The sequence below is a fragment of the Macaca nemestrina genome, chromosome 18 (genome assembly GCF_043159975.1).
Source record: "Macaca nemestrina isolate mMacNem1 chromosome 18, mMacNem.hap1, whole genome shotgun sequence".
Taxonomy (NCBI): Eukaryota; Metazoa; Chordata; class Mammalia; order Primates; family Cercopithecidae; genus Macaca; species Macaca nemestrina.
The window spans coordinates 23,599,864-23,614,058 of record NC_092142.1 but is presented as its reverse complement, the minus strand read 5'-3'; the positions used below and the strand labels follow the sequence as shown (position 1 = coordinate 23,614,058).

Sequence of the window (14,195 nt, the reverse complement as noted above, 5' to 3'; positions counted from 1 at the left end):
GTAATGTGCTATAAAAAAGTAAAGGTTTTAAAACATGCTGGGGCCCTATTAAATTAGACTGTCTGGGGTGGGGCCTGAGCTTTGGGATACTTACAAGTGATTTTAACAGGCCTGGGAAGCATGGCCTTAGCCTTGGAGCCCTGCCCTCATTCATTCTCTGGGGATCTCACTATATTGCCCAGGCTGGTCTCTAACTCCTGGGCTCAAGCGATTCTCCTCTCTGCCTCCCAAAGTGCTGGATTACAGCCGAGGGCCACCGCGCCTGACCCAGTGGCCGCCTTTCACTGTCCCCCTTGCCCAGTCTGTCTCAGACACCCTGGGCTCCGGGCTGTTACCTGAATTGTCCTTTCCCCAAGCTGGGCTGCTGCTTCCCATCTCTCAGGTGTCTTCTTGGACACCACGTCCTCAAAAAGGAGTATTTTACTCCAATGCTCAGGCCATCTTTGGTGGGTTCTGAGCAGCGGTGACCAGGGATTGCCAGTGTGCTGCGGGGTCCCACTGACCCCATCCATCTCCCAGCCTCGTCTTCACAGCCGTTCTCTGTAGAGATAGGGGCAGTGGTTGAGGGGTGCTTTCCATAGAATACAGAGCCAAAGCCCTAAACAAGAGTCCCCCCACCCCCGAACCTCCCAAAGCCGGGGCTCAGCACTCCTGGGGGAGGGAGGGGTCTGTCGAGTACAGGAGAGGATTAGATAAGGCAGAATCACAAATGCATAGAACTCTCCCTCTACAGTCTCAGCGTCCCTGGGGCACATCTGACCCCATCAGGCAGGAAGTCTCCACATGGTGAGAGCACACCTTTAACCTCTCCTGAACCCTTTCTAACCTCTCTTCTCACCTTTGATAAGTAAATCTACCCAGAATGGAATACATTTTACTTCTTGTATAGCTCTCTTTTATATAGGGACACTGATTTTCTGTATAAGGCAATGATATCCACTTCCCTTTGTAAAGAAATTGGAGAAGTTGATTAAACAATTTTTTTAAAATTTATTTTTGATCTGGGTGTCTCAGGTGGAACATGTTGCCCAGGTTGGTCTCAGATGCCTGGGCTCAAGCAATCCTCCTGCTTCAGCCTCAGGGTTGATTTTATGACTATGAAATTGATAGAAACCCGGGCGGTTCAGGGATGCGGCAATATCAGAACAAAGTCTATGTACTGGGTTCAGGCCTGCAGATTAGGTCCTGGCATCACTTGGTTGGAACTGCAGACTGCAGTCCTGCTCTCCCCACAGGCTGGAGCGACCTGGGGTCAACTGTTAGCCAGCGGGACTCACTCTCTTGCCTCCTTGCCGGGGCTCAGCCAATGGCTCCCTGCCACCTGTGATCTGTCAACACAGCTCTGAGGAACCTCTTCAGTCCTGCTTCTTAGAGTGCAACGGGGTCCTGACTGCACCCTGCTGTGGGGTGGTTCACCTTCCGAAAGCACCAGACTTTTTGAAGAAGAGCAATTTAATGGCTATTTAAAGCAGTATTTTTAGATGAAAAGATGTGGAGCAGAATGCAACATTCACATGCAGCTTAACCTAAAATTCCAAGCTTTAAACTCTGCCCCTGGATCCCTGGGGGGTCCACATGCTGTGTCCTCTAGCTTTGGGGGTATGTTGGTGGACAACTTGAGACACTGTCCACCAGTGCAAATGGCGCTGTGGTTTTCTGTTCCTAGGGCCAGGCTGGAAAACTCTGAAAATAACAAATGCATAAAGCACTTGGCAGGGCCGGGCACGGTAGCTCACACCTATAATCCCGGCACTTTGGGAGGCCGAGGCAGACGGATCACTTGAGCCCAGGAGTGTGAGACCATCCTGGGTGACATGGTGACACCCCATCTCTACTAACAACAACAACAACAACAACAAAAACTTAGCTGGGCGTGGTTGCTCACACCTGTAATCTCAGCACATTGGGAGACTGAGGCGGGCGGATCACTTGAGTCCAGCAGTTCAAGACCAGCCTGGGCAACATGATGAAACCCCATCTCTAATAACAAAAAACAAAAACAAAAACAAAAACAATGAAAAAAACTTAGCTGGGCATGGTGGCTCACGCCTGTAATCCCAGCACTTTGGGAGGCCGAGGCAGGTGGATCACTTGAGCCCAGCAGCTCGAGACCAGTCTGGGCCACATGGTGAAATACTCTCTGACAACAACAACAACAACAACAAAAAAATAGCTGGGCGTGGTGGTGCACGCCTGTAGTTCCAGCTACTTGGGAGGCTGAGGTAGATCACTTGAGCCTGGGAAGTTGAGGCTGCAGTGAGCTGAGATTGAGCCACTGTACTCCAACCTGGGCGACAGAATGACACTGTCTTAAAGCAGAATAAAGCTTTTTTAAAAAGTGCCTGGCATGTAGAGAACCCTTAGCACACCAATGTCGTTACTCTCCCTTCCCTTGGACCGTGTAAATACCTATTCAGGTCAAGTTCCACCAGGGCTGAAGGCCTGGTCTCTGTCAACATCCATGTGGGTTCCAGTTCAGGCTCTTGTTCAGAGACACCCCTCTGCACATTTGGAATCAAAGGATCAGCAGGAAAAGATCTGAACTTTGGAGAAGAGGGAAAACCAATTAAGTCCCAACGCATGGAAATGATGCCTTAGCCAAAAGTTAAGACGGCTTGCTCAGTGCAACCTCCATTTGTCATCCTCCCAACTTTTTGAGACTGGGTCTCAGTATATTGCCCAAGCTGGTCTCGAACTCCTGAGCTCAAGTGATCCTCCCACCTCAGCCTCCCAAAGTGCTAGGATGATGTGCATGAGACCACCATGCCTGGCCATCCCTCAGTCCTGATGCAAATACTCCTCCTTCATCTCAGTCCCTACCTTCATGCTGTTCAACCTGAATCTGATCCTCTGGGTCAAGGACCCCACTTTGACCTTAGCATCATTCCCCGGTTCATCCACCTGCACAAGCCAACAGCATGGCCCTACCACAGTCTCGTGTCCTCAGGTGTCAACAGGTGACAGCTCAGCTATTATTCCTTGCAATATTCAGCCACTATCATCGATCTGAGAAGGTGGATTACAAAGACTAGTGAGAGCCTATTCAGCATGTGGTGGCCTAGCACAGCTCCTTGAAATGACGGAAGGAGCTATTTAACTCTTGACTGGGGAAGGAAGTCCAGGGCAAGCTATCCTCCAGCCTTTGAGGGTGGAAAGCATAGCACTGTGGAGAAGCTGAGGTTCATCAGAGCTGGGAACACACCCAGGGGAGCAGAAGAAGGAGGGATATTTGAAAATGTATAAATGCCTGTGAGGCCAGGCGCAGCGGCTCACGCCTGTAATCCCAGTACTTTGGGAGGCTGAGATGGGCAGATCGCTTGAGCTTAGGAGTTTGAGACCAGCCTGAGCAACACGGTGAAACCCCATCTCTATTAAAAATACAAAACTTAGCCGGATTCGGTGGTAGGTGCCTGTAATCCCAGCTACTTGAAAGGCTGAGGGACGAGAATCCTTTGAGCCTGGGAGGCGGAGGTTACAGTGAGCCGAGATCCAAAGTGAAACCCTGTCGAAAGAAAAAAGAGAAAGAAAAAACACAGAAAGAAAAAGGAAGAAAGGAGAAAGAGAAAAGGAAGAAAGAAAAAACGCATTAAGTGCCTGTGTTAAAAAGTTTACCCCGACTCTTGGTGGCTCTGAGTGACTAGAAAGCCCCGAGTCAGGGGCCCAGCATGGTCAGCTGCAGGTCTGTGCCAGAAAAAGGGTAGCACCCAGGAACTGGCAGTCGGGATTAAGACCGAGAAGTAATGGTGGCTTAGGGAACAGAGCTGTATTTATTTAAGGACTAGGCAAAGATCCAAACCACTTTAAAAAATTTTAAATCAAACACTTTATTTCCACATAACAAGCGCAAAAAACTCCCAAACACTTTAACAATACAAGTAACGTAGTTATGAATTATATACTACTCAAAGCCCCAAGGTCAGAAGGTCAATCAGCTTAACGCTCCAAACATTTCCAGACATGGTTTTTCAAAGCTACCTTTGGTTTTTGGAAAAACCAGTATGGAAGTCAATATACATTGAACGCACTGAATAACATTTGCTTATAGTAAGGTGTCCGACAACATTAGCTTACACCTGGCAAGTTGGAGCATGATCTGAAGTCATACACTGAAATCCATACACAGGTTTCGCCCCCGAGCTCCTGCAGGGAGAAGCGAGGGCCGTGAAGGGGGAAGAAAAGGCCAGTCCGGGTGTGGCGTTTCTCGCTTTGTAACAGAGGTATGAGAGTTTAACACTAGTACACTGTCAAGTCATTAAGCTTCATGTTCCACATGGTTTCTTGCTGAGGCTTGAGATGGGCACAAATGGTGGGGAAGATGAAGTCACAGAAGAGTTTTGAGCAACAAGATCCCAAAGATGCTCAGAGAGGGTGGGAAGGAGCAAGCTACAGTTTCCCATTGTTCTCACATTATTTCAGGGTGAAATTGTGATGAGTTCAGATAAAATGTTCAAATATTTGCTTAAATTTTTAATCGGTTGCTCTATGAGAACCCTCATACATAGCAACTTTGAAACTTTCATTATAAAAAAGAGCCTACAAATAAATTCACAAAAAGGAGACAATTAATGTTGAGCAGCCAAAAAGTCATGGTTTATTATATCCGAAGAAATTTCATAATTCAAACACAACCAAACTGTACATTTTACAATCACATTCTATTTGTAAACAGTTAAAAGCCACTGACTTCTTTTGCATCTTAGGACACAAACAGTTAGAATCAAGGCAATGAAATGATGGCAAATTCTGTACTGTTAAAATTTTTACCCTTGTTTAGTCTCTCTTCTTTGACTAAGCAAGCATTATAATACCATTTGTGGGCAAAAAAAGGGGGGGGAGGAAAGAAAGTTTAAAATGGTGTAACTCGTTAGTTTGCAACAACATTTAAAATTTTCTTTATACAACAAACAACTCTGTAAGCCCAATACCTTGGTTACAGTATGCATAGTTACTGATTTCGGCTTTAAGGTACAACAGTTAAACATTAACACAGTCACAAGAAAGCAGAAACATATGGAGCCACTTGATGGGATTACAAAAAATTATTACCTACTGATTATTAGCAAACCATCATCACTCACTAATAAAAAGACAGCATCTGAAAGCAGAATGTCAAACTCCAGCTTTAAGCGTTTTTTTGTTTTTTCTTTTTTCTTTTTTGGCAGAGAAAATTCTTTAACAGAGCAATATGTAGTATCAGTGCTAAAAGTTGGGGTTTTTGTTTTTTTCCTATAAGAAACTACAAGGAGTTTTTTTTTTGTTTTTTTTGTTTTTTTTAACTGGGGAACTGGTTTTCCTGAGAACCATGCTCTTTGATTTGGGACAGGAATAGAAAAACAAAAGAACATGGCCAAATGCTGCTCCTTTTTCCCAGAGATAGAAAGCATCTTTTAAATCATCCTCCATTTTTTTTTGTCTTTTACATTTTTTTTAAATGATGGAAGAGTAAACATTTTTTTCTCAAAAAACAAACAAAAAAATCTGTAAACAAGAAGGTTCAACGTGGGAACCTCCAAAACAAAATGGAAAGCCTATTCAAAGTGCAGGGCCCGTCCTGGGTGGCAGGTGGGCTGCAAGTCACAGCTGTGGCCACAGTTTTTCAAACTGCAGAGCGAAATTCTTTAGTTTTACAACATGAAAAAACTGGTGCAACACTTTCATTAATAATCCTAAGTCAGTCCTAACTTGATCTTTTAAACTCCACGATACCACAATAAGGTAGGCAACATCAAGGCATAGTAGAGAGCGCACGCCTCCTAAGAACACCCTTGAGTAAACATTGACACTGGGACAGCTGCCCCCATACTGCCGATGAGACGGAGAGAACATCATTCAGTGCAAAGGGAAAAGCTCATACGGTATCAGCCCAAAAAATGGTTTTGCAAGAGAGAAAAAAAGGGGAGGGGAGGAGGAATAGAAGAAGAAGAAAAAAAAAAGAATCCAAAGGCTAAACATGATGAATAGACACAAGCGAGCTCATTCTCTACGGTTTAGCATGTATGGCGCTATTTGGGAGTGTAAATAGAGTAGATACCTTTTCACATTATAATATTGGCCTGCATGATTCAAGTATTCAAACTGATATGTTTTGGGGAAAACAAAGTGGAAAATGTGCAGAGAATAGCTGTTCCCACAGGCGGCCCCTGGCTGCAGGCGGCGAGCCCCACTTAGTGCTCCTTTCCCTCGCGTCTGAGGTCCCGGTCGGTGAGTCTGCATCTACACTGTTACATGGACTCTCCACCCCCACCCAGGTGGTCAACAGAAAGAAAAGCGTTAATGGGAGATGGGCTGCTAATTCCTCGGGGGTCGCTGCTGCTTGGAGGACCCCACAGGCTTGTGGAATAATGCGGGGTCCCCCAGAGTGAAGTGCCGTGAAGGTCTCCACAGTTAGTTCCCGACAGCCCAGCACCATTCCAGTGATTGAGATCGGTCCGGCTGGAGAATGAGTGGGAACAGTCGAGGGAGCCCAGCCGGCTCTGGCTGGACCCGAGAGACTGCCAGCCGGGAGAAGGGGTCAGAGACTGGCTTTGTGCAAAGAAACGACTGATCTCCTCTTCACTGGCAAACTCAGCAAGAATAGTAGTGTTCCCCAGTACACACCTAGAGGAGAGAGGCACCGCGGACACATGAGGACAGCGCGCCAGGAGGGCTTCATTCACTCACAAGTGAGGGTGCAACTTGTCTCTGCTAGAAAAGCCACAGAAGGCGCAGAGGGAGAGACCACACCACATAACCTGAGTGCCCTCCCTTCACCCGAGCGTGTGCGCACAGCTCTTCAGGACCTGGTGCCTTGACCAGAGCGAACTTCCTCTGTCTCCCATGGGCAATGTAAAGGACTTTCTAGGGCCATTTGGCTACGTCCGATTCCCCGCTTAGGAGTGCTGACCTTGGAATCAGGGCACTACTGCAGCCCACAGGAGCCACCCACACAGGACCCCGTGCGCTGCCCCGGGCCAGGCTGTGCTCTCACACAACTCCTTTCCCTAGACTCTTACAGCTGAGAGCCCAACAGCCAACTTACATGTGCAGAGACTTTTGTGCCTTCACTACCTCTTCTTTTGAACTGTAGCGGACCAGAGCATTTCCGTGAGGGAGGTTCAGGTGGAATGTGATCAGTGGGCCGTGCTGCATGCACAGAGTGCGCAGAGTTGAGCCATCGATCTAGGAAACAGTGTGGAAACCACCAGTGAGAGGCATCACCGCGGGCCCTCCAGGAGGCCGTTCCAGGCCGCACTGCTGCCCCTCCTCTCTTCCCTGAGGCTCTGTGCTCCTGGTACCACTCTTCATTGACACTATGGTGTTGCTCTGACAGTGTGCAGAGCCACCTTCCCCACCTCCACTGCTCTCAGAGTCATAGTGCTCCGGCCTCTAGACTCCTGGACACTCCCCAGACCCCCAATTCCTTACGAAGCACTGCCCCTGCTGTGTGGCTCCACATCTTCTCTCTTCCCTGCCCTGAGGACAGCATCCATCAAGGTTATGCTTCCTGGGGGAGGAGGGAGGTGGGAGCTCAAAACCCAGCCTCCAGAGGAGGGGGCCGGCCAGGGGCTAAAAAAATGCTCTCAACTCGGGGACAGACCAGAGTTTCTCCACGTGCCAACAAGGACCACCTGCGTCAAATTCATCTGCAGGCCCTCATACAAATGCAGAGTCCCAGCTCCTAGCCCAGATCTACTGACTCAATCTCTGGACGAGGCCTGGGAATCTGTATTTTGTTTGGTTCCCAGGCACATTACAGATTCGACCACATCCTGCCTGAGGTCTACAGACCACTCCTCTGCCAGGCCTCACTACCACTTAGCAGCCCTTGTCTCACACCCAGACCTGAACCTCTGTTCCTATGCTCCCTGGCGTAGCCACATAAACCAGTGTTATCTGATATACTTACCTGAGGTGTAAGGTTTTTTAGAACAAGCCAATTTGTTATTCTCCCTGAGCTGCTCTCACCCCAGCTGGAACCTAAGCAAGGAAAAAAAGGACAAGTCAGTTTTCCAGGACTGAAAGAGTCCAACTATAGTTACTCAGCAGATCACTTGGCCTCGTGGCTTCCTTCACATCCTTGCACCTCTACACTGGAGGCTTTCTCCCTAGGCCCAGAATTTGAGTTCGCCCTAGCCATGGCGAGGCATTAACTCCCACGGCAGGGGGCTCTGCCTCTGGGGAGAGTGAGCTCAGAATGGCTCCCAGCTCGCCACACAGGAGGGCAGTGAGCCACAAAAGGCTGCATCTCTTTGAGATCTTCTCATTGACAGGAGCTAAAATCATCTCCAACGGTACCATCTGGGGAAGACTTCAGTAATGTCTGGTCACTCTGCATGTGTGTCCTTCAGGGCATGAAGCTTTAAGGGGATTCCAGAGCTTGCGATCGCACAGACGCTCCTTGTTTTCACCTGGGTTACCGCAAGGGCTCCCCATCTGGTCTCTACTCTGGATGAGTACAGCCCTCATCCCTGACCCCATCTACAACCCAAGGCACCTCACAAATGCTTCAGGTGCTGGGAAAGACCGTTCCATGACACAGCTCAGGCCTATCCACCTCTCATGGAATCCTCCCCACGCCCTGCAATCCTCTCCTCATTCCAACGGGAGCCTTTGTGCTTTCTCAGGTGTCTGGGCCTTGGCAGAGGCTGCCCCTCGGATTGCTTGGCTTACTCCTACGGGTTTGATGATTCCCCTCAACTGCACCAAGCCTCTCTGGGGTGGGCTCCTGGGCCACGTTCACTAGCACCCTCGCTGTGTGCTGCCAGTCTCTTAGCTGGCATCCAGACAGATGTCTGTGGTATACAAAGACCACTCACACCACACCAATTACGTTAACTTATATTCAGCAGCTTGGCATGTACTTGAGTGTTCTTTTCCTGTAATTAGCCCCCACCCAAAGGAAAAGCTGCAAGTTTTCCTACAGCCAGGCACCTGTCTAAAGATCAGAAATTACACATGTAATCAGAAATATCAACGAGGTTTTATTACTCATTTTCAGCTTGAAGATGGGAACGTTTGGTACAGTTTGCAGGCAAGGTAGAGTGAAGGATCAGACTGTATTTACTGGGGAAACTGCTAGGCTCATCTGGGGCTGTGTGTGTATATGTATGGTGTGAGGACGGCACAGGCAGGAAATGATGCCAGTACAAATCCAATGTTAGTCATTTATAGAATGAGGAGAGGCAGAGGAACCAGTTTGCCGGGGCCTTCTGGCTTATGCCTGTTGGCTGCATATGATTAGTCAACAGCACCCTCTTTCACTCTCAGATGTCCCCGTTTAATAGAGGCCAAGCTACTCCCCTACTCTTCAAGGCCCAGATGACCTGTTCCCATGTTCCCAGACTTGCCCAACACTGGCTTCTGCTCCATGTTATGTGTTTTTTTTTCTGCCACGAGCAGGAAGTTACTACACATTTTAAGATGTAGTCTTGAGGAACTTCTGAGACAATGGAGCTTCCCGATGCATTAACATTACTGCGGCCTGTTGTTTACCTTTGGGTGGATCATTTGTTTACTGAAGTTCTCATTCCCCCAGACGGAGGTGAGGCAATAGTGTACTGTTCAGGTCTCTGTTAAACTCGACTGTTGGCACTGTTAGCATTTCACAAATAAACCACAGAAAACCACCTTAGCTACTGCATCTTACCTGGGGTATATCTGGCGTCAGAATTTCCCCATCCTCCACCTACACGAAGGGGAGAATTATCCCACGTAGACAAGGGTGGCTTCTGACCAGTCAGTCCCGGAGGTGGACGGGACGGAGCAGTGATGTTTTTAGGTGGCAAAGGGACCTTCCACAGCTCATGAGCCAGAGAGGTGTTTGTAACTGAACCAGGAGACCATGTCAATTTGGAATCACTATTTCTGGCTACTCAAAGGGGGAAAAAAATGGAGAGGGGAGGAATAATGTTTAAGAAATGAGGAAATTTAAATAATGACATCCATTATCCCACAAAAAGCAAATCTAACAAACAAAAGAAACTATTAAAACCCCCAAATCAACTAAACTGCCAAAAAAGAAAATCCGCCCAAAGGAAACTGCTTTCCATCCCTCCAAACACTCAAGCCATTCATCTGTTATTAACAGCTGTAAAGATCTATGAAATTCTTAGGCCAGTGTCCAAAACGGTACTCGAACTGAAATGGAAAACAATCTGAATTGCTCTAAAATTGCAATTGTGAACTTCTTACTAACCATAATTGAGTCACTCAAGAAAGTCAGGTAGGCCATTTAACTGAATTTTAGAAATCTGTTGTTTACTCAAGGAAAAAAGGACTGCAAAAGAGCCCCAACTTGGGAGCTGCCAAAGATCTTCACAGGGTGCCTGCCTCTCTGCGCTAAGCATTGGCTGCTGGGCATCTGGCATGCGCTGTCTGTGGTCCTGACACAGTCTACTGAGGACAGACTGGGTAAGTAATTTGCCTATGGGTCTAATGTAGAGCCAGGATTCAAAACTAAGCCTGTAGGGCAAAAAAAAAAAAAAAAAAAAAAAAGAAAAGAAAGAAAAAGGAAGGGAGGAAGAAAGGAAAGGAAGGAAAGAGAGAGACAGAGAAAGGAAGGAAGGAAGAAAGAAAAAGGCAGCAGGCCCAGATCCTGATGCATACTGCCTCGCAGCAATGGAGACATGAGTGGGTATGCAGGGACCAGGTATACAGTAAACTACATCAACTATCATGCTAAAAGCCTGAGGGGGACAGCAAGGAGTGGAACCATTCCTATCTTCCATCACTATCAACTCTTTTTCTTACTTCACTTACAAAGTGCGTGTGCATCAGGTCAGTGCTACTCAGGGTATGGCTGGAAGAACACCACAACACAGTTTCATACTAATCTGCTGCAGGATGAGTCCAGAAATTCAGAGTGCGCATGTATAGACAGACAGCAACCTGACATTCCTGTAGCTCTAAAGTGTGCCATTATTTTCCTAGCAATTCAGAATTCATGTTTGCCGTATTTTACAAAAGTATCAGTCTATGAGGATGGGCAATTTTTTTTTTTAAGATCCTTCGCTGCAGATAGTCTGAGAACTAGTTTGGATTAAATTACATTTAATTACAGAGCTGCTGTGGCTCTGATATGAGTGAACGCTGTTAAGTAAAAACTGATTTTAGTAGATGACCGCTGGGTACAGTAAGTTTAAAAAGGAACAAGTGATGTTAAAAATAATTTCCCAGGCTCACAAACAGAATCTCCTAACTCCCTGAGAAGACTGGACAAAAGAAGAGGGCATTAAAACAACAGCCACGGCTCTGGCTGTGACCAACCCTCCCTTCCTGAGCGAAGGCGAGGCCCACCTGAAGTGCTTTGTGCTGTACTGCTGAGGGGAACGTTGTAGTTGGAGGCACGAATGGATGACCAGGCACTAGTTGAAGGCAGCGTGGTGTTCAAGGATGAGGATGACCCTGTGTCGGGGAAGAGTCCAATCAGCCACCAGAGCAAGGGACATGGAGGTTAAGAAAAAGCAAAAGCTTCCAGAGAAATCGAAGCCTAACAGTATGCCACAAGAAAGGAAACAGGCCCACTCAGGGTAAGATGGTGCCCGAGACATCTTCCTTCTTGCCTTCAAAAGAGCATGCTGGGCAAGCTTGCCAACTGTCTCTGCCTTGGCTCAGCACAGGCATTTTCCCTCTGATTTTGTCCTCACTGGCTGTGAGGATGTGCTCTAGCAATGAGGTCCAGCCACCATGACAGCACTCGGCTCTGCTTCCCAGCACTGGGTCTAAAAGGAGGTTCGAGTCTTGGTGCTCCTAACTCGCCCCTGAGCTCCAGTGACTTCTTACTGGCTATCCTGCTCTCCAAGGCACCCCATCACAGACACTACCAGTGAACAGGCCCTTCAGTCTTCTCCATTACGCAATATATTCAGGCTCCCAAACCAGGTGTGCCTTCCCATTTTCAAAACCCCCTTGACCATTACTAGTTGAACTCTAGACCCCGACCACCATCTGGATTACTACACCAGTTCCCTGACTAGTCTCCCAATCCAATCCACTCTGCTCACTACAGCCAGATTACCCCATCTTAAAGATTCTTCCACTCAAAGCCTTCAATGCTCTATTTCCTTTAACATCAAATCCAAACTCTCCTGACTTTCAGAGCCATCGGATTCTTCCATTAACTCCCACACCACGAGAATTTATGCTTGGCTTAGTGTCCCCCACAGGGGGCAGAGCTGTCTGTGAAACTCAGCCACTTCACAATGCTGAGGACTCTTCTCCGCTGGTGCAGAGACACTTGTTACCTCTGTAAATTACACGTCTAATGCAACATGGTGGCTGCTTCACATTTGCTTTATAAACTGTGTAAAGGGATAGATGGTATTTTAAAAAGACAGGAAATATTTTTTAATATTTAAAAAATTCATTTCATTAACACTCTTCTGGTACAAAATCATGGATGAAACACATGTAAATGCCTTGAGGTGAAAAGTAACCCTGTGGCAGGTAATAGGATGGTTTTATTTGCTAACCAATTAAAAAGCACATCTGGACTGCAGGGATCCTTAAACTGGTCTTATTCTTACTCTCTGAAAGACAGCCTAATTTGCTCTTCCTGGTGAAAGTCCTTCAATATTCAGAGTATATAAGCGTATATAATAATAACGTCTGTTATAAGAAACACCTATTTTAAAAATAACTATCATCTTGTAACTCAGTATAAAGTTAGTAACAACCTTCATTTGTTGTTTTTTCATTCCGTTAATACAACTACTGGAAAGCAAAGGTTTGCTGGTCCTTTGTGTTAACTTATTAAATTAATATACATATTTGCCATACTAAGGGATGATAAAATCCTCACCATTTAAAAAGTAGCCAAATTAAAGAGCCACCTATGGGAACAGAGAGAATTCTGTCTGCCATTCTTCTTCTTCTTCTTCTTTCTTTTTTAAAGAGACAGGGTCCCACACTGTGTTGCCCAGGCTAGTCTCAAGCTCCTGGGCTCATGTGACCCTCCTGCCTCAGTCTCCCAGAGTAGCTGGGTACTACATGAGCCATTCTTAAACTGTGTTGTTAAGTGTCACTCAGAAATTGATTTGCACCTCCTACGTACCACTGTTCCTGTCCCTGAGGTGGTCAACTTCCCGCACAGTATTAATTGAAAGATTGTTTATGACACTGCCAGGAGTGACGTAAGGGTCAGTTTCAGGGTCAATGTTTGGATAACCTTTCCATGGCTCACCAGGACGAAATTCTGGAAATGGAAATTTAAAATTAGTTCAAAGCTTCATCATCATTTTAAAATCCATTAATAAATATCCAAAACCTTTATTCCTAAATCCTATGCAACTCTTGAATACTTTCCAATTTATACTAACACCCTTTATTCCTAAATCCTATGCAACTCTCAAATACTTTCCAATTTATACTAACACTCTTGTTTTTTTTTTTTGAGACGGAGTCTCACTCTGTTGCCCAGGCTGGAGTGCAGTGGCCGGATCTCAGCTCACTGCAAGCTCCGCCTCCCGGGTTTACGCCATTCTCCTGCCTCAGCCTCGTGATTAGCTGGGACTACAGGCGCCCATCACCTCGCCTGGCTAGTTTTTTGGATTTTTTTTTTAGTAGAGACGGGGTTTCACCGTGTTAGCCAGGATGGTCTCAATCTCCTGACCTCGTGATCCGCCCGTCTTGGCCTCCCAAAGTGCTGGGATTACAGGCTTGAGCCACCGCGCCCGGCCTATACTAACACTCTTAAGAGGATGGTTCAATTAGTATCATAGAAGCTATTCTTTACAAATAACTTGCAAGTTTTTAAAACTGAAATCATCTCTCTGCATGTGAATATACACACCCACACAGGTAATATATACACGTATATATGTGTGTGTGTAAAAAATCATATATATATGTATGCATGTCTGAGACAGAGTCTTGCTCTATCACCCAGGTTGGAGTGCAGTGGTGCAATCATAGCTCACTGCAGCTTTGAACTCCTGGATTCAAGTAATCTCCCACCTCAGCCTCCCAAAGTGCTGGGATTACAGGCATAAGCCACCGTGCTTGGCTGTGATTCATGTATTTTTTATTTATTTATTTTTTGGAGACAAAGTCTCACTCTGTCGCCCAAGCTGGAGTGCAGTGGCATTATCCTGGCTCACTGCAAGCTCCACCTCCCAGGTTCACGCCATTCTCCTCCCTCAGCCTCCTGAGTAGCTGGGACTACAGGTGCACGCTGCTACGCCTGGCTAATTTTTTTTTTGTATTTTTTAGTAGAGATG

General features: G+C 46.6%; 1 protein-coding gene across 14 annotated transcripts in view; it reads right to left on the bottom strand.

Moving 5' to 3' along the window:
- Positions 1-2,574: 2,574 nt before the first annotated feature.
- Positions 2,575-14,195, bottom strand: part of LOC105485034 (trinucleotide repeat containing adaptor 6A) — a 216,082-nt gene continuing 204,461 nt past the window's right edge. For 4 of the 14 annotated variants that reach the window (XM_071084251.1, XM_071084255.1, XM_071084254.1 and 1 more), the window contains 6 exons: positions 13,031-13,171; positions 11,275-11,382; positions 9,626-9,847; positions 7,886-7,956; positions 7,019-7,158; positions 2,576-3,502 (listed from right to left, as the gene is read on the bottom strand). In XM_071084251.1, coding sequence (XP_070940352.1) covers positions 3,094-3,502; positions 7,019-7,158; positions 7,886-7,956; positions 9,626-9,847; positions 11,275-11,382; positions 13,031-13,171 — 1,091 coding nt within the window. In that variant the 3' untranslated portion in view covers positions 2,576-3,093. Of the gene's footprint in view, positions 3,503-4,566; positions 6,598-7,018; positions 7,159-7,885; positions 7,957-9,625; positions 9,848-11,274; positions 11,383-13,030; positions 13,172-14,195 lie in introns of those variants that run through there. The other 10 variants (XM_071084261.1, XM_071084250.1, XM_071084258.1 and 7 more) reach the window with 5 other exon arrangements.